The sequence below is a fragment of the Martes martes genome (assembly GCF_963455335.1).
Source record: "Martes martes genome assembly, chromosome: 1".
NCBI classification, from domain to species: Eukaryota; Metazoa; Chordata; class Mammalia; order Carnivora; family Mustelidae; genus Martes; species Martes martes.
In genome coordinates this window covers 176,559,479-176,584,260 of record NC_137888.1, presented here as the reverse complement: position 1 = coordinate 176,584,260, position 24,782 = coordinate 176,559,479, and the positions used below count along the sequence as shown (strand labels likewise).

The window sequence follows — 24,782 nt, the reverse complement described above, 5'->3', positions numbered from 1 at the left end:
GCTTAAGTGAGCAGTATGGTTTTTTGATATTTTATCCCTGAATTAGACTTAAGTACCCTGGCTCAAGTGTACAACCAGGCCCTTCCTGTAAGGGCGAGGTCTCTTACTGCATGGTAAAGAGAACATCAAAATACATTCATTCTCTATAGGAAGGCAGACACCAAAGAGAAAGGGGAGGATCCTAATGCGGGGCTCCATCTCAGGACTCTGAGATCCCGGCCTGAGCCAAAATCAGAGACAGATGCTTAACCAACTGAGCCACCAAGGAGCCCCTGGGAACCACACTTTGAGTAACGGTATTCTAAACTCTGCCTATTGGATTCTCCCTCTTTCAACTTTTATTTACAAAACAAGAACAAAAATGATGCTTAGTTCATTCGTTCCAGTACTTGCTCGGAGAATATGGTGCAATCCCTTCTGCCAGGACTTCTAGAGCCACTTAGTTTTCTGTCCATCCCTGAGTCAATTTCTGCAACTTATCTAATAAATCTGAGTAATACCCTTGAATTAGTCCTTAGCTACAGTTACCAAACCCCTAAAAGATATGAGCAACCACAAACTGGTGGCATGCGCATAGTCTTTTTTCAATACACATTTGTTATCTTAACAAATAGGAAGGGTTCAGAAGCAATCTTCCATATAAGGAGGACAAGGTTTTATCACAAACCAAAAGCGGCCCAAAAAACATCTGTCTGGATACTGTGTTCTTGCACGACAGAATGGTCTGGCCCCATTATCCCAATTTCAACATTATTTTCATTTTAGATATTCATCCATGTATAAGTGGCCATTTATTTCTGCAGTATACAGAGGGATACAGAGTTCTTTGAATATTGGAGAAGTTTGAGAACTCTGTGCATAACAAATACACAGACATACAAAACAACAGTAACAAATGTGATACAAGTCAAGTTGAATCATCTGTGGTTCTGTGGACTTCAGGTTGGTAACTCCCACTAGCAATTCAACTCGTCCAATGATAACGAAACTGTGTTTGAAAACTTTTTGTTTTGGATATTCCAGTGTTTGCATTTGTAGATACACCTTATTAAGATTTTCCCTCATGATGAATGTGTACATTTGGCGACTAGCTCCTTAAAAAGTATCTTGTGCAAAAATAGAGTGGTAATGTAAATAGTGAAAAAAAACTGGTGGTTGCCAGAGGGGAGGGGTATAGAAGGAAGGGCAAAATGGGGGAAGGGGAGTAGGAGGTTCAGGCTTCCAATTATGGAAGGTGTAAGTCACAGGGGTAAAAGGCATGGCATAAAGAATATAGCAAATGGTATTGTTATAGCATTGTATGGTGAATGATGATAGCTACACTTGTGGCCAGAGTAGGGTAACACACAGAATTTGGAATTACCATGTTGCACTCCTGAAACTAATGTAACATTGTGTGTCAACTATTACCTCACTTAAAAAAAGAAAGAGTAGTCATGTCGCACCCCTCAAGAATGTAGAGTCATGGGCCACGTGTTCATTCATAACCTTGGGTGGGTCCCAAAATGTCTTCTGAGAAAAATCTCAGGCCTAACAATCTGCACTCTTCTTGTCCTCCCTCCATGCAGAGGCGTGATCATTGTCTATTCACACAGGTTCTGGTGAGCCACCACATCTTCAATCAGATGATATACTTATTATTCATAATATTATAATATTTTAATTTAGTATTATTTATAATAATATAATTAAATTGATTTAAACTGATCTGATTAATAATTTATTATTATGTTAGATATTATGATATTATTTATTTATAATGTTTATCAGATGATAAATATTAGTTCAGCTGACTCTTTATAAGCACTGACTCTTTATTTTCACAGCAGCCCCCTCTGTGGACCCTACATTCTTGACACCAGACATAACCTTGAGACAATTTCTATTTCAAGCTCACTAAAAACATACATGTGAGAAATAATACGCATGGAAAATTAACTAGAAGAATGTGATCACCTCTTTCTCAAGAGCCTTAAGTCTTAATACTCGAAGTTATGCTTGAATTGCAAAGAATAAGGAAAAAAAAAAACTTTAATACTCACTGAGAAGTCATTATATTTTTTTTAAGAAAATATTAGATTAATCATTTGAGAGAGAATGAGCATGAATGGTGGGGAGGGTCACAGGAAGAGGGAAAATCAGACTGCCCGCTGAGCAGGGTGCCCAACTCAGGGCTCCATTCCAGGACCCTGAGGTCATGACCTGAACCAAAGGCAGATGCTTAACTGACTGAGCCACCCAAGCGCTCCAAGAAGTCATTGTATATATTGTAAGAACGTGGACTGTTAGGACTACATTACTCAATGTTCTCTTCATGACAATCTATTGGATTTGGATATACATATTTGCATTTTTATGCCTAGGGAGAGCTGTATATCTCCTTATCAAATGGTTTCATTTCACCTTATGGGCATCAAGGACTGTGTAAGTGGCAGTATTTTTGTCTGTGTATTTTTAGCAGAAAGCTCTGAGCCAAAACTGTGCATCTCAAATACATGAATGGATCCACTGGGTTATGTTTTGCAAACTTCTCTCAGATACTCATCCAAGAAGGATTTATTGAACATGTACTATGGATCATGCTCTAAGAGGCAGTAAGGATTCCCTGGTAAGAATTGAAGCTGTCCTAATTGATATAACTTACATTCTAGGCAAGTGGAATGCTGGCATCTTTAATTTCTCCAAAATATTTTTCTCCCCAGTGTGTAAATCACGTGTACTTTGATAAACTGTCTCAAGTTCTTACAGGAATGAAACATGACATGTGTAAATGAAATAAACTAGGACAAATCAAGTTATTAAAATGAGGCTAGAGTAATAAAGAAATAATAAATAATAAATACAGTGGTGTAAAAAAATAAATACAGTGGTATATCAATATTTTTAAGTACCTAGAAAAACATATAATTTATATCAAGTTTTAAAATACTACCATTTTCTCAATTAAGTAAATACTGTGGAAAATAAAGAGCCTAATAAAATCTTAAAGGTAAAGTTAAACACGCCTATTTCTTTAGTATTTGAATGTAAACGGTCAGGAAATAATTTTTCTCCCAAACAAGATAGATTTTTACATATTCAATCTCAATTACAGATTTCAGGACTTCATACTCACAAAGGGTCAATCATTCTCATCTTCTTTTAGAAACTGCTCTCGCAATGAAATCTTCATTAAGATAGAATTTAAAAATACCACAAATAAATCAGGAAGTGGAAAACAGATCAAAGTGCAAAATAATTATTTTTAAGTTTGTTAGGCAGTAAGAAATTTAACTCAGTGTACCAACTCATTAGAACTTATATAACAGATCATAAATTATGAATAACACCTTCCAGCATCAGAATGTGGGAGGCAGCAACCATCACTACTGAAACACATTTATTCCTTTTTTTATGGAAGTGCAATGGCACCTTACCTAATCATCCATTCACCCATCCATCCATCCACCTATCTCTCTACCTCTATTTCTGTTAAAGGTTCAGGGAGGCCAAGAATTAAGGAACTTTTTAAATTTTTAATAAAAAGCCTCAAGTAGAAATTTATTTAGAAAGCCAATTTTTGAATATTTTTAAGAAACTATTGTGCTAAATTAAATAAGAAAACTATAGGGGCGCCTGGGTGGCTCAGTCAGTTAAGTACCTGACTGTTAATCTCAGCTGAGGTCTTAATCTCAGGGTTGTGAGTTTGGCCCCACACGGGGCTCCATGCTAGGTATGGAGCCTACTTTAAAAAAAAAAAAAAAAGAATAAAGAAAGAAAAAAAAAAGAAAAATAAATTATAGGTATTTTTAAGAAATGGAAACTGCTCAGAAAAGAATGAAATTCACTTCAATAGGTATTTTTTGAGGACTTAAATTGCACTACGTGTTTTGGAAAATAAGAAATAGCCCCTTCCCTTTGAAGACACAATCTAATGGCTGAGGGGCACACCTATAGTTCATGTACAATGAGCCATAAAATGTGATCATTTGGTAGGATTTTTTTTTTTATAAGTAAGGTACAAATTTATCCAAATCTATCTTCAAAATACATGATATCTTTTCTTCTCCATTTCACCCACTGTTACCCTAAATCAAGCCTCCTGGCAATCTTGTCCTGCCATCTACAAATTGCTTCCTAACCAGATTTCCACTCTCTTCCTTGCTTTCTTCAACCCACTCTCCGTACTTCAGCCAGGTCATGTCACACATTTGCATTAAGGCCTCCAATGAGTCTTACTCTATCTAAAATAAAATCCAACATTTTTATCATGGTCTTTAAGGATCCCATCTCTGAGACTTCATATTTAATTCACTGGTTTATTTATTTATTTTTCCTGAGGCTTTGTATTTTGTTCCTCTCCTGATCTATACACATGATACCTCAGTGCCACTGGTTTCCTCCTCATTCTCAAACCAGTCAATCTCATCCCCATCTCTGGCCTTTGTTCTTGTTGGGGTGTCTTCCTGAAAGGCACGTCTCCCAATTCCTGGCATGAGGCATTGCTTCTTGCCATTTAGTTTTCTGTCCCAAAGTTACTTCCTTAATGAGTCCTTTTAAAAAAAATTAAATTGTATATAATTATACATATATTTTTTTCTTTATGGCTAAAGAAATTATCTTTTTAAAATTATGTACTCTGCCTCTCCCTTCTGCAATTTCTACAAGTTTTTTTTCAACTTATCTGTATTCTGTATTTCCCTTCTGCAAGTCCCTTGAAGAAGGGACTGTGGCTGTCCTGTTTGTGTGATTTCCTCAGAGCCCAGGGCAATGCATGGCATGTAGGAGGTATGCCAGATTGCACTTCCCAAAGGTGGCCACAGTTAGATTTCCCATCCTACCTGCTCCCCTAGAATCTTGCTACTCTCTCATCAAGAGGTAGAGTCTAACTTCCTTCCCTGTGAATCTGGTTAGCTTAGGGATTCCTTAATAACCAGTGTAATGTTAGAAAAGTGGGCTGTTGGGTCTTCTGAGCCTAGACGACTCACCTTCCATCTTGCTACCTTGAATATTCATTCATGAACCACATTAGCTGCCTTGTAAACATTTCAAATCCCTAGAGACACCATGCTGTGAGGAAGCATAAATTAGCCCACATGGAGAAACCACATGGAAAGGGCTTGGGGCTGCCAAAGAGAACACGCAGGGAACAGCCAGCTCCCAGCTGTTCTGGCTCTAGCCACTACCCGACTAGAGTCATAAGAGACAAGCTGAGCTAATACCTAGTGTCCCAACTCATTAGAACTTATGTAACAGATACAGATTATGATCTCACGGCTGAGCCTTTTCCCAATTTCTGACCCACAAAACAGTGAAATCTAACAAAGTGACTGTTTTTACACCACGGGCTTTCACAGTGATTTGCTATGCAGCAATAGTTAAAGAGAACGGTAGATGTTAAATAAATATTTGAGGAATAAATGAATGTTGAAATGAACAAACAAGTATGGAGCAGAGCCTGAGGCTACCAGGATAGATAAGCAAAAGGCTCTCTGAGAACCCAGGGAAGATGGCCTTCTGCACAAACAGTTATAATGCACTGTGTTAGGTGATACAATTGGATAAAGAAACCACAAGGGTAAAGCAGAAGAAAGGGCAATTAATTTCGCTCCACTGGGTTTGGGGGAAGTTCCCACCATGAGTAACAATAAGCCGGACCTTGAGGGAGGAGTTTGGGTTTTCTAGGTTGAGGAGAAAAGATATTCCAGCCAGAGAAAATTGTAAGAGCAAAAAAGCAAGGATAAAATAAGAATTCTGTCCATTTCTCCTTTCTCTTAAAATTTATTCAAAAGGCAATGGTACGTACCCCTGTCCTCTAAGTTGATAGTGTTAAAAGAGTCAATATCCTTACTTTGAGAGAAAGCATCTGATTTTTTCTATCTTAAACACATTATCAGGAAAAAAAGCAAAGGTAGTATGTGATGATAATACAGGTTTCTACAATAGCATTAATATATTTTTTTTCTTTCAATTTTCAGTAAAAAACAGGGATACAGAACATTGACTGGGCTGTAGGTAAGCATATACAGAATTTTGCAGCTTGAGTGAGAAATGCTTTATGACCAAACAGATGTGGTATGGGTAAACACACCCAGGATGTAAAACATATACTCTGAGTATGGGTATGAATTAATTACCCAGTTCTAACAAGGAATGGGCTTCAAGTCAATTCCAATGTCCAGCACGTTGAAATTCATTAACCAGCTATCCCCTACCAAAATCATGACACTGACAAAATATTTTTTAAAGTGGCCTTAACTTTAATAATTCATAAAAATCAAACTTGAAATATGAGTTTAAGAACCACATGCTCATTTGCAAAATTTAGCTGATATGATTTTTGAAAGCAACAATTCTGGGATGTCTGGGTGGCTTGAGTCCTGCACCTGGCTCCTTGTTCAACGGAGAACCTACTTCTCCCTCTACCTCCTACTTCCCCTGCTTGTGCTCCTGCCGTGCCCCCCCCCCCCCCGCTCTCTGACATATAAATAAATCAAATCTTAAAAAAGAAGAAGAAGAAAGCAGCAATTTCTTCGGGTGCCTGGGTGGCTCAGTCAGTTAAGCATCTGACTTTGGCTCAGATCATGATCTCAGCGTGCTGGGATTGGCTGCACTGGGCTCCATGCCTAGCAGGGAGCCTGCTTGTCCCTTTCCTTGCTCTGCCCCTCCCCGACTCGTGTTTTCTCTTTCTCTCTCAGATAAATAAAATCTTTCAAAAAAAAGAAAGCAGCAATTTCTTTAATAACATTTAGTTAAAATTTATTTATTTCGGGAGGTAGAAATAATGGAAAACTCAGCTGAGAGTTGTAAAAAACAAAAGTCTTTACTCACTTTTCTTTTAAACCCAGTCTTGTTACTCCGAAAGTATCTGAGCAACATGATGAAAACAGTTAATACTAAAAGCAACATGAGCAGCAATATCCATACCCAGAAGCCACTATAAGAAATGCTTCACACACACACTCTCCTATTTTTATCTTCACAGCTCGAGTCCCCTGAGATAAAGAAATGTGAGAGAAACAGAGCAGGGACAGAGTTGGACATCATTTTTCCAAAGGAAACTTTGTCCTTTCTTTGCTTGTCAGGGAAGGTTAGTATTTTTGTCCAACCTTTGCTAAGAGTATGTGCCAAGAAAATACCACCTAACAGACTGGCTAACTTTGCAGTAAGACCCCATTTCACAAATAAGAAAACGAGACTCAGAGGTTAAATAATGGGCCTCGCTCCACCTCCATGGTAATCGAAGTGTCAAGATCTAACCCACACTTTTCTGATTTTGATGCTTTGTTAAAATTAAGTCAAGAAGGAAATCAAACCTACGTTTGGCTTCATCTGACACAGCGAACCATGTCCATAGTACTTAGTATGCTGCATGCCAATAGGCATAAATGATTCATGTAAATAATGACACAAATACCTACACAGAAACTCAGATGTCTGTGGTTAATGGGAGAAGCTCCCTAAGCATGTTCTGGTGGTTGAAGGGTGGGGCATGGCAAAGAGGAGTGGTTAGGACGGCTTCCCGAGAGCCGTATGCCAACCCAAAAGTCTGGATTGCATTGATTCTTCTCTTGATTATCTTCATTGTTAAATACTAGCTTAATCTTCTCATAGACTATGGGAGGTAAGGAGCAAATGCACCCTTTCCTCTTTTCTTTACAGCTGGAAGCATGAAAGAAATGGAGGTGAGGGTTAGGGAACCCAGACAGGGAAGGGGGCTGTTCTCTACTCTGAGACTGTTGCATACTTACTGAGGTTTCTCAATCTCCCCTCTGATAGAAATGATCAACCGATGTTCATGTCCTCTGAGAGAGGGAGATGGTGCTCTCTCTGGAAAAGAACTCAGGTCAGGCCTCCTTATTTTCCTGATCATATAGGGACTTTAGTAAAGACACAGTTAGAATAAATAACCCAATTCATCTCTGTCTATGCCGTCCACCATTTTGTTCAGATGGTGTTTTCCCTACTCTTTTGCTCTGTTAGATTTTATAGATCCTTCAGGACACAGGTCCAGGGTTGTGTCTTGTAAGATGCCTCTCCTTCTGTGGAGCTGCTTTCCCAGCTCCCAAGGCTGGGACAGCGCCTCTTCTCTGTACTTCTTACTCACTTCTGTACACCCCCATTTTAGACAAGGGGTCAGTGTCCAGTTTCCTCAGACCAGCACAGTTTATATGTGTTGTCTTGAAGGATAATTGCTAGCAGTGCCCCCTTTCTCTTCAAAATATCTCAATTTATAGAATAAATTATATGATCACCATGATCATATAGTCTATCCCACGGCTAACTTTTCAAACTGTGAATATACTATGACTGGGCTCCTTAATTGCTCTTGCTGTATTGTATTCATCTGTGTATTCCCAGTGCTGGGCACAGCTCCCACTGCTGAATAAAGACAAAATAAGTGGACAGGATGAGTACCTTCTCTGTAGAGGGAGCAAGGATGTCTATCTCTATTCAACTAATATCCAAGTCCTGAAAGGGGCAATACCACACACATTAAGTAAAATTCTCTTTTGATCTTCTAAGTTCATCATTTCAAGATTAATTTGGACCTAAAAGTACAGGGGTAAAGAACTACCCAAGATCTTAGCTGTTTGCCCAAGGGTAGATTAACTGAAACGCACTGAGCTTCTCTACCTTTTGGGTAGCTGTGAGGTAACAGCTGTTTTGATGGCAGACGGAGGATGACAGAGAAGATAACAGAATCCAGTTCTTTGGGTGAAAGGGGGCAACAGAAGGCAGACAGAGAAGGGAGCAGCATTTTGAACACTATGAAACAACAACAACAAAAAAGTCAGGCTCGACTGTATTAGACAGAGAGGAGCCAAGAAATGTGGGGGAAACGGGAAAGGAAAAAAGACAGAAACTTCGGCAAAGGAATCCTTGCTCTTCATCTAAGAGCTTGAGACAAGAGGGAGTGCCGTCTAACAGATTTGCTGGATAGTCACATAGCTCCTAGACACATCTTTACAGAGCAAGACTGTAGTGACTCGTGGCAGCAGTGGTGCAAATGCCAAGTGGTTCTTGCTCTGACAGAATTCTTCTGGTTACTGGCAAAAGTTTCAATTCTGCTTCTCAGTGCTGTCATGGAATTAGTTGATGTTTCACAGAAGGCAAAAGGGACCTGTTGGGAGCATTTGTTGAGCCTTTCAATTTCTCTATGAAGCTACTCATGAATTCAGGAAGAAGCTAATGTAAGATTGCATGTAAATTTTTGTTTAAATAATAAAATATAATTTATTTATGGTGTGATTCACCCTTTTTGGTATGCAGTTCTGTTAGTTTTAATAAGTTAGTGTGGTCGTGGAGCCACTGTTATGGTCAAGATCTAGAACAAATCCCTCGCACCTAAAAGTTCCCCATGTCCTTAAATAGTCAACCCCTCCAGCCACTCTGGCAACAGTGACCACTATTTTCTGACCCAAATGCTGTGCTTTTTTCAGCAGTCATATAAATGGACTGATACAGAATATAATTCTTACTGCATTTTCAAAGCCAGTTTTTTAACTCTATGTAAAAAGCATGTTAAGAATTGGTTAATACGTTTTAAAAGTATTGTGTGGATTATGGGTATTAATATTTAGAAAAAATCTTTACTAGTTCTTTCCTTAAAAAGCATTTAAATTTCTATAATATTAAATGCTGCCGAGAACATCTGAAACAATTTTAATGTGTTTAATTAGAAGTAATGGGCCATTCTTTGATTCTCTTTCAAATTGAGGCTATTGCAATAAAATATTTACTATTATAAGTAATAGCATTCAACTGAAAGCCCCATTTTTAAAAATAATTGGCTAATGCATTGTAAGTACCACTAAGTGATAGAGAAAAGCTAAACATTCTTTAAAATATGCCAACTGGCTATTTCCTCTTGAATACCATGCCTGCTTGCATTCTCTAGAGTCTTTTCCAATTTTACTTTGCTTAAAGGAGAAAAAACATCCTATTTCAATACAACCTTTTTTGAAAATATGTGGATTATAAGCAAATGAATGAATGAATTTAAAAAAAAAAACACTAAAACACTGACAGCTGGAGTACTACCACTAAACACTCAATGGGGCAGGGCATTTCTGTTTATTCAGAAAACCTGTTTCTTGCAAGGGGGGTGAAAGCACAACAACTTTTCTCAGTAGTGGATGATACACATACGAAACAAAAAGAAAAAGCAAATAATAATAGCAACTTTGCTCCACACTGATGCTAGTAATTTCAGAGATTAGAATATTTGCACACTAGGTGACTTAATATTGACCTTTACTTAGTAAATTGATTACTTACAAATTAGGACTGTATGCCATTTATCTGAGACTATAAAAACAGACTTCCTATACCCCATAACTTCAGTTTCCATCAGCTTCAGAGATAAGGTGTTGACCCTCTACCATTAATGCTACATACCTTCCAAGACAATTTTATTCAGTGCCACAGTTTCAGCTAAGATGTCATGCTCAGAACACCTAAATGTCCATCTGTTGCTCTCCTGAGTTCCAAAGTCATTTGATCAACCCCTGTATGCTCATATATTCAGCTGGGTTTTCAATAAACATTTCAAACACCAACAATCCCAAATAGCACTTGTATTTGTGCTTACACTGTTCTTTCTGTAATGTTGCTTGTCTCACTGAATAGGTCTACTGTGCTCCCTGATGTCTAAGCTGGAAATTTAGGATTTAGCCTTGACTCTCTGTTTCTTCAGATCATTAATCTAATCAACCCCTAGGTCCTGTGAACTTAACCCCTTCTCTAATTCCTCAGTACTTCTCTCCCTTCTCATTGCCTTTTCTTTACTTCAGCCTATCATACTCTTTTGTTTAGATCGGTGAATTTTTACTGATTGAGATTCTTGCCTCAAGTCTTTCTGCCACTCCAATCCATGTTCCCCACTGCCACCATTGTGATTTTCTTCTAAAGAACATATCAAAATGAAATTTGATCTTCTAACTCTGCTACTTTGATCTTACTCCGTTGTTCCTCAGTGCCTGTGGAATAAAGCCCAGGCTTCTTGATTTATATTCCATGTCCTTCCCAGTAAGATCCCTGCTCACATCTGCAGCCCTACTGTCTGCATCCACCCTCACAAGGCACCTTACACTTGAAGTAACCTGAAGCTACTCAAGTTCATAAGCCACCCTTTGCCCCGTGCCTTTCCACATCCTTTTCCTCTGCCTGAAGCGTTCTTCTTCAGTAAACTCTAGTCACCTTTCAACTCTTTCTGTACAGATTACATTTCCCAGAAAGCCTGCCCGGATCCCTAATCTGTAGATGGGGACTTCTCTGGTAATCACTGAGTACAGAGTAGGTACTCAAAATATTTTCCAATGAATGAATGAATGAGCACTTGCTTTTGGGACCTCAGGAATCATTACTGGCATTATAAGATCTTATCTATTCAGAGCAGCTTTTCTAAGACCTCTGCTGGGAAGTAATTCCCCTATTACCTTAGCTTGAAATGCTCTCTAGACCTCAAGCAGGAACACTGATTTCTTCAAAACTATTCTGTAATTTAGGTGACTCACTGACTTAGATCCCCACTACTATTGCTGATGCATTAATTACAAAGCTGGTATGGTGCTGATATAAAAATTTACAAACCAGGTTGATTATAATTGTTCAAATGTATTGTGTGATTTACATAGTAGACCTATTTAACAGCTTATACATTTTTAGGACATCTTAAATCCTTAGACTTTTTTCCCCCAATTTAACATTACTTTTTTCTGATTTAGGCTTTACATAATAAAGTACATGTATGTGTTGGCTTAATCAAGTTTATTTGCCACCAGCATTCCCTACACTAGGGTGGAGAAAGCTTTCCACCTTACAAGTTTCTCATTCATGGACAAACCCAAGTTCATATAAAAAACAAAAACAAACCTAAAAAGCTAACATATTTAAAATCTTGCCATAAATACCCTACCAAAATTTTGTCTTCTCTTACAGTTTCAAATGTGCCAATAAATTCATCTGTTCCTCAAATTTGATTTGAATCTACATGTTTTAAGTTGCAACAGCCAATGATTGAACCATCACAATAAACCTATCATTTAAAGTGCTTCCCCAGTTTGGCATAAGACTGCAGACAAAGTCAAGAGGGACAGACATGGGGCTTTCGCTGCCAAGTGATGGCCGAGGCCCACTCTGATTTCACATGAACTTGGAGAAGATTCAAAAGTACAACTTGTTCAATAATTGCCTCTAACAGCCTTTTCCCTAAGCTTCAAGCCTCTGGCTCATCAGTGCTTTTGCCGTCCAAAGAGATAAAAGCAAAATCCAAACCACCAGACTTCGTGCTATGTGCTGAATGTTTGGGTCTCCTAAAATTCTTAAGTAAAACCGTAATCCCCAGTGTGATGCTATTAGGAAGTTGGGCCTTTGGGAGGCGATTAGGTCATGAGCAGAGGCGGCGGGGGAAGAGGGGGGTGTGCCTTATGAATGGGATTAGTGCCTTTTTGAGACCCCTGAGAGCTCTCTTGCTCTCTATCTGCCATGTGAGCATATAAGAAGATTGCCACCTGAAACCTAGAAGAAGCCCCTTGTCAGAGCCTGACCAAGCTGGAACCCTGATCTCAGACTACCATGCCCAGAACTGAGTGAAAAAAATTTCTGTTGTTCATAAACCATTTGGTATATGGTACTGTGCTATAAAAGCCCAGACTAAGATACTTGGAAGGGACTGAAACACTATGACCCTCTTCTTAAACATGTTTTCTCTTTTTAACCCTATTTTGTACCTAAAAGTTTCCTCATTCATAGAGGAGAAGTTGGAAATATTTAAAATGAAATGGAGGTCAGTAGTCCTCAAATGAACAGAAGTAACATCTATAACATGATACATTGCAAGAGTAAACCATCTTCCTCTTTCTACTTAAAACGTATTCCCAATTAAAAAAAAAAAAATCCCAATTTCTCACTGGATACATATGTGCCCACGAAAACAAAAACAAAACAACAAAAAACACCCCATATTCCTCAGCCTCCCTTGCATTTAAGTTTGGTTTGGGAACTAATTTCTGTCCAGTAGGGCATAAAAGAAATTATTGTATGGAACTTCCTAAAAAGGGAAAGAAGTGTATCCTGATTTCTATCTTCCTCCTTCCTGTTATTGGGAGATGACACGGAGAAGCTAAAGCCCAGGGAGCCATCTTGATTCAGGATATGAAGACAGTGGAGCAGCAAGATAGGAGGAGTCTGTGTCCCTGAAAATTGTGTATTCCAGGCAGTCCTAACAGCCTACCTTTAGAGACATGAATCAGTTAATGAGCCACCCATCTAAAAAGCAAAAAACTTCTATCTTTCTCAGTCACTGTTATTTTCAACATTTTATTAGTAATATATCTGTATTCTTACTCATCAGTGTATCTGCAAATATCAGACATTAGGCTAAATGCTCGCTTTAGAGCAACTATGTAAGGTAGGAATTATGATCTCTTTCATGAGTGAGGAAAATAAGACTCAAACATGTTACATAAGGGACCTAATGGCACCAAGGTAGAAGGTAGCTAAGTCAGAAACCCCAGATGAGATTCCAGAATTTATACTTCTTTTTCTTGCATTACCCCATTACTCTATAATGTGGGAGTAAATCCTTCCTTGTGTGCCTGTAGCTAAAACTCTTAATCTTCTTATCCACTTTTGAAATTAAGATTAAAAACCTCTGCCTCCTATAGGCACTACTGTGAGGACAAGTGGGTTTATTATTGTGGAAAGCACTGAAGTCCTTGGGATTTAACCACTATTTAATTTATGTAAACAGTTAAAACTATTTAAAACTTTTTTGAACACAAAAAGTCAGCAGTTATACAAGAAGACTTCACTTCCAATAGAGCCACAATTAACTAATTTGTGCCACAAGCCTACATTTGTTTCAACTGGTTTACAAAATTAAACTCCAAATCACTAATTAACTTCCTGTTCCAGAAATCCATTCTGTGAGGCCCAACATTTAGCTGGATTGTGTTTAACCACTCAGCTCACAACTCTGCCTTGTCATCCTGCTGTGGCTGTCTTTTAATGGAAGTGTCTCCCATTAAATATGAGAGGAACAGCAAGTGGTGCTGTCATACCAGCTCACAAAAATACCTTGGTAGAGGATCAACCCACTGAGCTACCCAGGCACTCCAGGTTGTGGTCTCCGGGTCCTGGGATCAGGCCCCATGTTGGGCTCTCTGCTCGGCGGGGAGCCTGCTTCCCCCACTCCCTCTCTGCCTGCCTCTCTGCCTACTTGTGATCTCTGTCAAATAAATAAATAAAATCTTTAAAAAAAAAGTACCTTGGTGTCTTGGTAATATACAAGCAGTTCAACTTGGTTGTCTGCGATAAGACGCTATAATTTTAAAAAAGGAAATCCACGTTTCTTGGCCTAGGGTTTTATTGTTTGTGTTCCCTCATCTCCAGAAAGAGTAATTTGGGCTCCATGACTGCAAAGGCTAAGACCACCTCAAAAATTCTGGACTCCCTATATAAAATGTGACAGGGAAAATGCTTAGCGGTTATGTCTAGAGTCAGACTCGGATTAAAAGCCTGGCTATGTGACTTGAGGCAAATTATATAATCAAATTTTTGTTTTTCTCATTAGTAAAATGGAGAGGGTAATATGATAGACATCACAGAGTTCCAGGGATGTTTAAAAGAGATAATGATAATGTAGATAATGTAGACTTCTGCATCAGTTTCCTCCTGCTTCTATAATAAATTACTGTAAGTTTAGTAAATTGGCCTAAAATAACACAAATTTATTATTATATAGTTCTGGAAATTAGAAGTCCAGTACAGGTATCACTGGACCAAAATCAAGGTACCGCCTGGGCTATGTTCCTTGGGAAGGTTCAGAACTAGTAAATGTACCTTGAGGTTGTTGATAGAATTCAGTTCACTGTGGCTATGGGGCTAAGATCCTGCTTTCCTTACTGGCTGTCAACTGAGGGCTGTTCCCACCTTAGAAAGTCATCCAAAATCCTTTGCTCATGACTCCCTTCCACCATCTTCAAAGCCAGAAATAGCAAATGAAGTCCCTCTGAAGTTTGAAAGGTCTCCTGCCTCATCCTTAATTGTCATACAGCTCTGACAAATGCTTCTGCCATCCTCTTTCCCTTACAAGTGTTCAGATGGTTACTGTGAACCTAGCCACATAATCCAGGATAATCTCCCTATCTTGAAGTCATCTGCTTAGTAACTTTAATTTCATCTTCAACTTGAATTGTTTTCTTTTGTCATGTATGTAACATAATCATAGGTTTACAGGATAAGGACATGGATGCCTTTGGGGCCAAGACCCTATTTATCACAAGCTCTGAGCATAATACTTGGCACGTCGTTAAGTGCTCAACAAATAATAATAGCTAGTATTTATGTTTACTCATCACCAGATAGTGACCTAAGGGCTGTAGGGGTATTTATATAGTTCATCTGGCTAATGGTCCCCTTAACACACTAATATCTTCATACACATCAAAAATGAGAGAACGACGGGCACCTGGGTGGCACGGTCAGTTAAGGGGTCAGCTCTTGATTTCTGCTCAGGTGGTGATCTCAGGGTCCTGGGATGGAGCCCTGAGTCGGGCTCCATGGTCAGTGGGGAGTCTATTTGAGGATTCTCTCTCCCCATCTCCTGCTGCCCCCCCCCACTTATGCTCTTTCTCTCTAGAACAAATAAATAAATTAATTTTAAAAAAATAAGAAAAGGAGTCAAGGAAATAAAACTTTTCATTGTGTAAGTAAAAGGCACAATGAATTGAACCCAGGCAGTCTGGGTCCATAGGCGGTACCTGTAAGCCTCATTCTTCCTCCTCATTTTAAATGTTATTATAACAATCAGGAAACCAAGAAAGCCTTTGCTTAAACTAATACCAGGAATGCTAAATTATTTCAGTATAAAGCTACAGCAACATTGGTATTTATTTGGCATGTGCTCTCATTATATCTTCTCTTATTTGTCCTAGGATATGGGCTCACCTGGGTCCAGGACTGACATTTCATCATTCTATTTTGAGTCTAACCAGGTGGCTGAGAAGGGAAATCCTTGCTAAACTAAGGTATTCTGTAATGGGAAGAAGACAGATGATATATCTATCTCTTTTTAGATTTCAAAAATTGGAGTGCCCTGGTGGCACAGTCAGTTAAGCACCTGACTTCAGCTCGGGTCACGATCTCAGGGTCCTGGGATGGAGCCCCACGTTGGGCTCTCTGCTCAGCGGGGAGTCTGCTTCTCCCTCTCCTTCTGCCCCTCTCTTCACTCAGGCTCTTTCTCTATCTCGCTGTCTTTCTCAAATAAATAAATAAAATCTTTTAAAATATAGGTTTCAAAAATTGCTTACTATCTTCATGAGAGTATTACAGAACCAAAAATACTACCATCTTTGTTCTTCAACAACTTGTATTCTACTTGTTTCATATTGAAAACCTAGTTTGACACACTAGGGAAAGTAAGAAGAAAGCAAATCACCATTATTTTGGACAACAAAATACCTTTCATTCTCCTGCACAATCACGTCTCCTTTCTTCCATGAACAGAGTGGTTTGGGGGAGGCTCTAGGTTTACAGTCCAAGCTGACCACGCTGCCCACTTGTACCTGAATCAGCTTTTTCATTGGAGTCTTTGAAAAATCTGGAGCAGAAGCTGAAAGGCAAGAAAGATGAGAGAATGATAATTTATTATTTATTAAATAAATTAGAATTTAATATTTTAAAATTATTGGGAGTTCCAAGGTTGACTTTATAACCACTTTGAAAGTTTCCCACCACACAGATGTCAGTACTTGATTTACTTAATTGACTGGGCACCACTCACAGGATTTTGGGGTTTAAAAACTAATTCCTACTACTGTGTTTTCTAGGAAGTTCTAAATCTTGGGATGATTATCTTACATAGGAATTTTTGAAGTTTATTGTGAAGTTTTTTTTTAAGATTTTTTTTTTTTTTAATTGATGAGAGACAGAGCGAGAGAGAAAGAGAGGCAGAGAGAGAAGCAGACTTCCCATAGAGCAGGGAGCTCGACATAGGACTCGATCCCAGGACCCTGGGATCATGACCTGAGCTAAAGGCAGACATTTAACTGACTGAGCCACCCAAGCGCCCAGTTTACTGTGAAGTTTTAAAATAGCTCAATCAGGAGCTATTAGAATGAAAGACATTTATCACAGAAAGTTCCTGAAAGTTAGTTCTATCAGACAACAATAGAGTCAGTCTCTCCTGTGATTTCTGAGACTCAGCACGTGGCACAGTGTCTGGCACTAAGTAGGTGCTCAGTAAATGTTTGTAGAATGAAGGCTCAATACTGAATTATTATTCTCTTGCATAAAAATTACCAAGATCCATTATAAAATTTTTACATGGTTAGGTTTAACTTCTTTGTTGGAGAAATATATAATAGGAATTACTACATTAATGTTACAGTATCCCATTAAACATAATAATATGTAGAGAACCTTATATGTGTTAATAATGCACACAGTGCTGATCCTGAAACACCACCTGAACATTCAAGATACATAATAATGTATCATTTGAATGAAATACTTTTCCCAGAAAATCAGCCTTCCTTTTATTGCAAATGTGAAAAAAGTGCATTTCTCCTAATGTTTAATGCTCTGTTTGAAGGAAAATTCCAGTGAATACAATGTTTTTTTTTTTTTTTTTTTTTTTGTAAGTGGCGACCATATAGCAAATTATATTATGTAGTTATATATTAGATTGTGGATAAAGAAAATATGTTACCCAGAGGTTGTTGGCCTTAAAACTTAAGATCTTAAAATAGTATCTTCGACTAAAAAAAGCCCTTTACATTGAATGAATTGTAATACATTTTTTAAACTTTTTAAAAAAGATTTTATGCATTTACTTGAGAGAGAGAGAACAAGCAGGGGGAAATTCAGAGCAAAGCCGTGCTTCTTCCATTAGACTGATTATAGTCATGAAAACTGTGTTGGGGAGCACCATGTAGACCCTGATGATGGTAATGATGCTTGAGCCCAGGATCATGTTCTGCTCCGATCCAAATCTGTACTTTCATTACATGGAGCAATAAATTTCACTTCTTCTTTCTCTCTTATGTGTTTCACGCTATGCTATGCTCTCATTATTCTGGTTGATTTCGGGCATTTACCACTTACAAAGTGTTTTTCTGGATAATCGCCCTAAACATGATAAAATATTTTCTACCCTTTCATATACTTAAAGTGCAAGAAGAAGAAAATAATTCAGAACTTCAAATATCGGAGCCTTGTTAATTAAAACTTCAGTATGCCCAATGTTGGATGCTTTGAGCAGGGTCTCTAAAAACAAAAGCAACTCCTTGTGGATCAATAAAATATTGTTTTGAATTCTGTTTATTTTCTGGTCTGGCAACAGAAAACACCAAGTTCACTTTTTCTCTTAAAAGGCATTGGTTAGTTTGTACTATCAGAGTTGGATAAGGATGTTTGAGGTCAACACTGTTTCATTACCATTGCACTATTTCAACCTTTGAGGCTTATTCAGGCCACAACTGCTGCTTTTCCTTAGAAATCCTAAAAAAAATTCCCTGATTAAAAATCTTGAATGATATTATTACAAGACTGTAGATGCTGTAAGAATATAATAGGAGAAGTAAATATTTCTGGTTTTGCGAAAATGGAAGATTTAAGAAAAAAAATATGACAACAGAAGCTTAGTCTTACCTACAACCTTAAGTTCAGCACTGGAATAGACAAGACCATGTTTGTTTTCTGCGATGCATTGGAACATGCCAGAATCGGTCACATTTAGGTTCGATATTGTAAGGGCACCATTTTCTATCTGTATTCTCTCCTAGATGATAACAAAAATCTCTTGCATATAAATGTATATATAATTTTAAAGGAAAAATGAAAACCACTATTCTTTCAATCATACACAAACCTCCCTCATTTCCTTCAGAGTATTAGGCAATCTGACCTGAAATGTAACATTTCCTTATTTGAAAATCTTAGACTGATTAAACATAACAGCCACACATTAGAAATATTAATAAACACCCTTCAGTCCAAATGTCTATTAGTAAAATAAATAACAAAGTGAGAGGTAAAATACTGTGGGCATTTAGTTTTCCCTACGGTTAAAGTTGCAGACTTTAAAAAAATGTATCAATGCTTCTATCCTGTCAACTGGAAAGGTTTTCACCATTTTTGTAATCATGCAAATTAAAGACATTATAAATTCTGTACATTAGAAAAGGTTCCAGAAAATACATTTATTAAGGGTGTGTAGGTACTATGACAGGTTATATATAGAAATTTGAAGGAACCTAATTGACTTAGTACACAATTTTTTAAAAGAACAGAAATTACATGGCTTAAGAAAGAAATTGATTGAGAAAATAAGGACTCATGTAAGAAGGTAACCACGTAACAACACATTTTGTCTCCAGAGGCCATACCAAATTGTCATAAATGGAAAAAGAAATTATATTCCACATTTGATTCAAGTCAGATCTTCTCTAGTTTCAAAAGCATACACACAAAAAAACACGTAATCAGTTTTAGACAAAAATCATAAAATCATCTTTTTCCCGATGAAATTCATTTGTTGAAAACACTTCCTTCTTGAAAGACTGGGTACTTGATTTTATAGATTTCCCCCCCTTACTCCTTTTTAGGTGCAAATGAATGTGTGCAAACTCAAGAGTTGACTTTGGCAGTAGGTATGAGGAAGGCATTTATTCAAAACAAAATGAAGGGAGGAAGGATTAACCAGCCTCATTACCTTACCTCGAGCACAAGGGCTTCTCCATTTTTCAACCATCGGTAGGAGGGTTTGGGCTTACCACTTGCCCGGCATTCCCAAAAAAGATTGTCTTCCACTGCTATTTCTACATCTTTTATGAGCTGAACCCAATGAGGCTTTGCTGCAAGGAAAAAAAAAAAAAAAATCAACTACCCAGCAAATAAAAAGTAAATACTTTCTACAAATGGATATAAACACTGTGAACAATGGATTAATATGAGCATAGTGGCTAAAATTACATTTAATACCCTATTTACTAAGTGGATACGGGAAACATTTCTAGATTTGAGAATGAATGTTGCAATCTGTCACTTCCTAAGCCAAACTCATTATGCCTTCTCTGTTTTCAAAATTCTGGGCACTGTGTTATGTTCTTTTCATTCTTTTTTTTCTTTTTTTTAAAGAGGGAGAGAGCGGCCGGGAGTGGGGTGAGAGGAAGCAGAGGGAGAGAATCTGAGAATCTTAAGCAGGCTCCATACCCAGCACGGAGCCTGAGGTTGGGCTTGATCTCATGACCTTGAGATATGACCTGAGCCAAAATCAAGAGTCAGAGGATTAATGGGCTGAGCCACCCAGGTGCCCCAGCACTGTATGACATAATTCAGATGTGTATTAGTAGCTGATAATGCAGGTACACAAAACAGACTCCTTTCCAAGTGCATTTGTGAATCATAAGGTCACAATTGATGACAACTTAATACATGAATGACAGCAGATACTAGTCTTAATTATGCACTAAAAATTAACATCCGTAGAAGGGAAACTTTGAGAGCTGAGGAAAAAAACATTTCCCTCAAGTTAGAAATAACTTTTAATTAAATACAAGCCAATGAGCATCTTATGAACCTCTGTGTGAATTAAAATGAAGGCAGAGAAAGATGGATAAATTGGTTCAATTTGAATCATATGATTTTTTATGAAAAAGAAGTTGCTCATGCAACCTTAAATTATGTATGCAAATCAGCAGCATCAAGTGGATTTATCATTTTCTCTTACATTTTAGAAGATATTTGGAAAATTCTTTTTACAGATGAAAGCAACATACCGCTTACAACTAAAGCCACTCAATAGACACAGTATATTCAGCCAAGTCTCAGCTTGCATTTTAAATCCAAAACTGGGAGGTGAGATGTCTTACTGGTTTCACATTGCATTATGCATGTGATGTCTACTGTGGGATTCACATTTGCATCCTCCATATGGAGAAACAGTTTATCTATTTCTATTTAATTGCAACCATGGGAAGATTTGTCTTTCCATTCCTATCTCGTAAAATTGCTTCTTTTTTTTTTTTTATAAAGGAAATTGAAATGAAAATATAGCTATTTAGCTTTTAGAGAAAATGTACTGGTCTAAATTTTACCTTATTATTTTTTATATAAATGACGTGCCCAGTCTGAAGTGTAGTTCAGTCCAAAATCACTTCACTCTACTTACATTAAAGTACATTTTCTTCTTTTGGGAAATATCAGCCTTCATGGAATAAGACTGCAAAGAGACTCACACATGAGTCCTTGACGTAAGACTCAAGTTTCTAGCAAAAAATTCCACTGGCTTCTTAATACTACCGTTTTCCTCCTCCAAATGGGAGGATAATTTGCCAGACTGAAGCCAATCCTAAGATCACGACTGCCATGTTAATTGTGATTTCCTGTCTTATTCTATCATATGAGATCCAAATATTTCTTACATGAAATATTAGAATGGATAACCAGAGAAATGCCATGCACTGGTAGAATATACTAGGCAAGCCAGAAAATGTAGAGTAACTTTCATGAAACACCCTATATCATTAATTTCTGATTTCTTGGGTATCTAGCATATCACCTACGTAATGGAATAAAGCAGTAGTCTATCTTATCTAGTCAGTATACTAGATGATGTTAGTTATCCATTGTGTATCCATTTTCTCCTTCCTTTATTTGTAAAATAATCCCCATTTCTCTTTGCACTATCCTTTCTTCCATTACCTCACACTGTCCATAAAATTTAGGGGAACCTGATGATATTCCCTGTTCCAAACAGAGGCTCTGAAGTTGTTTAAGACAATTCTCCTTGCTAGTGGTTGTTTTAGGACTAAACTGTGGGCAATAAGATTTGAGAAAGGAATTTCAAGATGTTTTGGAGACAGGAAGAATGGCTGTGCCTGGCAGCCATTTTGTGACTCTACCAGAGACTATCATGCAGAGGAAGGGAAAAGAGAGAGAAGGGTAGAATCAAAATGACAGAGAAACTGAGCAGGGCCCTTATTATAAGGTACTTGAACACCAGCTTATCTTTGAATTTCTTGTCCTAGGAGGCATGTAATTGTTTATTATTTGCTGTTCCACAGAGCTAAAACACTCCTGCTGAAACATTCAGGCACTTGGAATATCTTCTGTTGCCTTCTAATGGTCACTTCTTACCCTGCGTCAAGTAATGGTTTCTCAGAAAGGCTCCTTTGGAACTTTCTCCTATGAGAAAAAGACACTTGCTCTGGGTGGTTTTGGAGCTGAACATTCACAGGGCTTACATGCTCACCAACCCACCTCTTCATCATCCCATCAGCATGTAGACTTTGACCCCAGGTAACCTCACCTTGATGCTATGTATTCTAACGCAATAATGTAACAAGAGGGTTAAAAAACACAGAATGACTCATGATACTAAACCAGGCCTCCATTTTGTCTCTGACAGATCCTTAAATCTTACAATAGTTGAACAGGTGTCAATCTCATCATAACTATTGTAAATTTTTTGAGGAAGGTCGCAAAATGCCCTATAATTTTAATATTTGTCTTTGCAAATGTTTTCCTCTCTGAAATATTTATGTATGCAAACTGTTTCTATCTCCACTTTCTAAGATAAATGGAATGCAGTGCAATTTGCCTTTCACAAAAGTGGTCAATTCCCACTAGTTTTACAATGTTTCTAACGATTACACTAAAAGTATATATTCATTGAGCATATATCTTTATGTATATTATATTAAAAAAAAGGTGACTTGAAAAAAAATTTTGAAAAAAAAAGGTAATTTAATTTTCCTATACCAATAGACTATAAATAAAGGTAGCATTATTATCCTTTCTTCATTCAAACAGAACAGTACATCAAATAAATGTGATTATAAATTAAAGGAAGCAAACACAGCAGAGTTACATTATTGGAAGGGAGAGAATTAACACTGAAGAACTCAAAAGCCTAAGTTGATGTGGTTTGTCTAATGCAGTAATTAACGAGTTCTCCAGTCAACAGGCTCTTTCTGTTTAGTAAGATCATAAAGGAAGATACAAAGTCACATTTTCCAGGGGAGAGGACAGATGCAAAGGAGATCTCTCCCTGATATGATCAAGTGTATAAGACATTACTTGTAGGAAAAAAGTGAAATATTCATTTTCATATGAATCATTTTAAAATGCAAATAGAATATGTCATGCCTCCGACCTCATTGCAAAATGTTACTGCTTTTTAATTCCTCCTAAATATTCATCATTTTAAAAATGTGAGCAGAACAAGTTGCACATTGGCATTCTGCCATAAATTCCCACCACCCAACATTTTATTGAGAGAGCACAATCTAAAAATCCAATTTGCCCAAAATAGATGCTCACCGTAGTAAGTGAGACGCCCCCTGGCGACATTTCTTCCTCGTGAATTCTCAGCAATGCATTCATAGGAACCTGTATCTTCCTGTTGGAAGTTTGGAATTTCAAGCACACCATTGAACTTCCTCAGTTTAACCTTACTGGGAAAGGGGAGTCCATCACTTCTCCTCCAATTAATCTGAGGTACAGGACTAAGAAGAAAATTGTCAGGTTATTGCTATTTTAAACAGATTCCTGGATGCATTTTAGGCTTGACAAATTAAACCTTTTGGAGCAAAAAGGCACCAGGTTTCAAATGCAGAACATTTCCAGTTGTCACTTGCATAAAGTTGATACAAGGATTTACCTCAATTGATATTTTAAGAAAATAAGTTGTGCATTTTCCTGAGTTAATTAATGATTTAGAGAAAAAAGTTGAACACATACCACTGTATTTTATAATATGACAAACAAACAAGCAAAAGAAAAATAACACCAATCTAGCTCATGACATTAGGCAGTTACAGTCATTTTCTGCAAACTGTCTTATATTTTACTTTTCCTTTGGTTCCTAAATGAAAGAAGATTTTAGAAAATAAGGATGAGTCAGTCAAAAACTATCTTGATCTTTTACAGCAAACTATTTCAGCACATTGGAGTAAATGTTATAAAACTTACTTTCCAAGAGCAAAACATTCCAATTTCACAGTTGCACCTTTAGCTGCTGGAAGAGTTTCTGGAAACTGCACTTCTATTTTTGGTTCATATTCACCCATCACACCTGTAAACCCACAATTCAAGGTTAATAGTTTCAACATTTCCTTTAGAATTGTCCCCCCTGCCTTTTTTTTTTTTTTAACATTAATAAAACTTTCTTTTGCTCCATTTTGAACTAGTTGCTCTAATGATTTAAATTACTCACCAGCCATACATTGGGCACCTTTCAAAGCAGAGATGACTGGGCCAAACATGCAACATTACTAAACATCAGGGACCTTGAATTCCATGATTCCTAAATTACCGTCTGTAGAGCAGTTCCCAGAAAACCATTATACCCTTTACATTGTATAAAATGGGAGGCTTTTTCATTCTGCATTTAATCTGGACATTTCTAGTCAAAGTGAAATATACAATGTATTATGACTTCCTGAAATATCCTAAAGAACAAAAATTATGGGAGGGAATTTACTTAATGGTGCCCTGGTAGCAGAGAAACCAATCTTAAACTTATTAAATGGCACCCCGGAGACAAGAAACAGTAACTTAATAAATGAGAAAGGTCAAATTCAATTATAACTGACTGGAAAGAAATGCTTAGATAATATGTGGTCATGGCATTGTGCTGTATCAGATATGGTTTTGTGTAAGTAGGGCAGTTATACAGGCTTACAAATCTGCTTCCTCTGAAGTTCATGTGCTTCCTTGAAATAGCCATGAAGGGGTTGAGGAAACACAGTCTTTTTTCTTTTTAGCTTTATTGAAGTAAATAAAGATTACAT

At 37.5% G+C, this 24,782-nt stretch overlaps 1 protein-coding gene across 1 annotated transcript in view; it reads right to left on the bottom strand.

The window, feature by feature from the left end:
• CNTN3 (contactin 3) overlaps positions 1-24,782 on the bottom strand; it is a gene marked incomplete at both ends in the record, with an annotated part of 249,580 nt that overhangs the window by 74,903 nt on the left and 149,895 nt on the right. Inside the window, 5 exons of the mRNA XM_080825412.1 lie at positions 16,447-16,597; positions 18,637-18,766; positions 19,705-19,841; positions 23,311-23,495; positions 23,962-24,064. Of these exons, the coding sequence (XP_080681538.1) occupies positions 16,447-16,597; positions 18,637-18,766; positions 19,705-19,841; positions 23,311-23,495; positions 23,962-24,064 (706 nt within the window). The remainder of the gene's footprint in view (positions 1-16,446; positions 16,598-18,636; positions 18,767-19,704; positions 19,842-23,310; positions 23,496-23,961; positions 24,065-24,782) is intronic.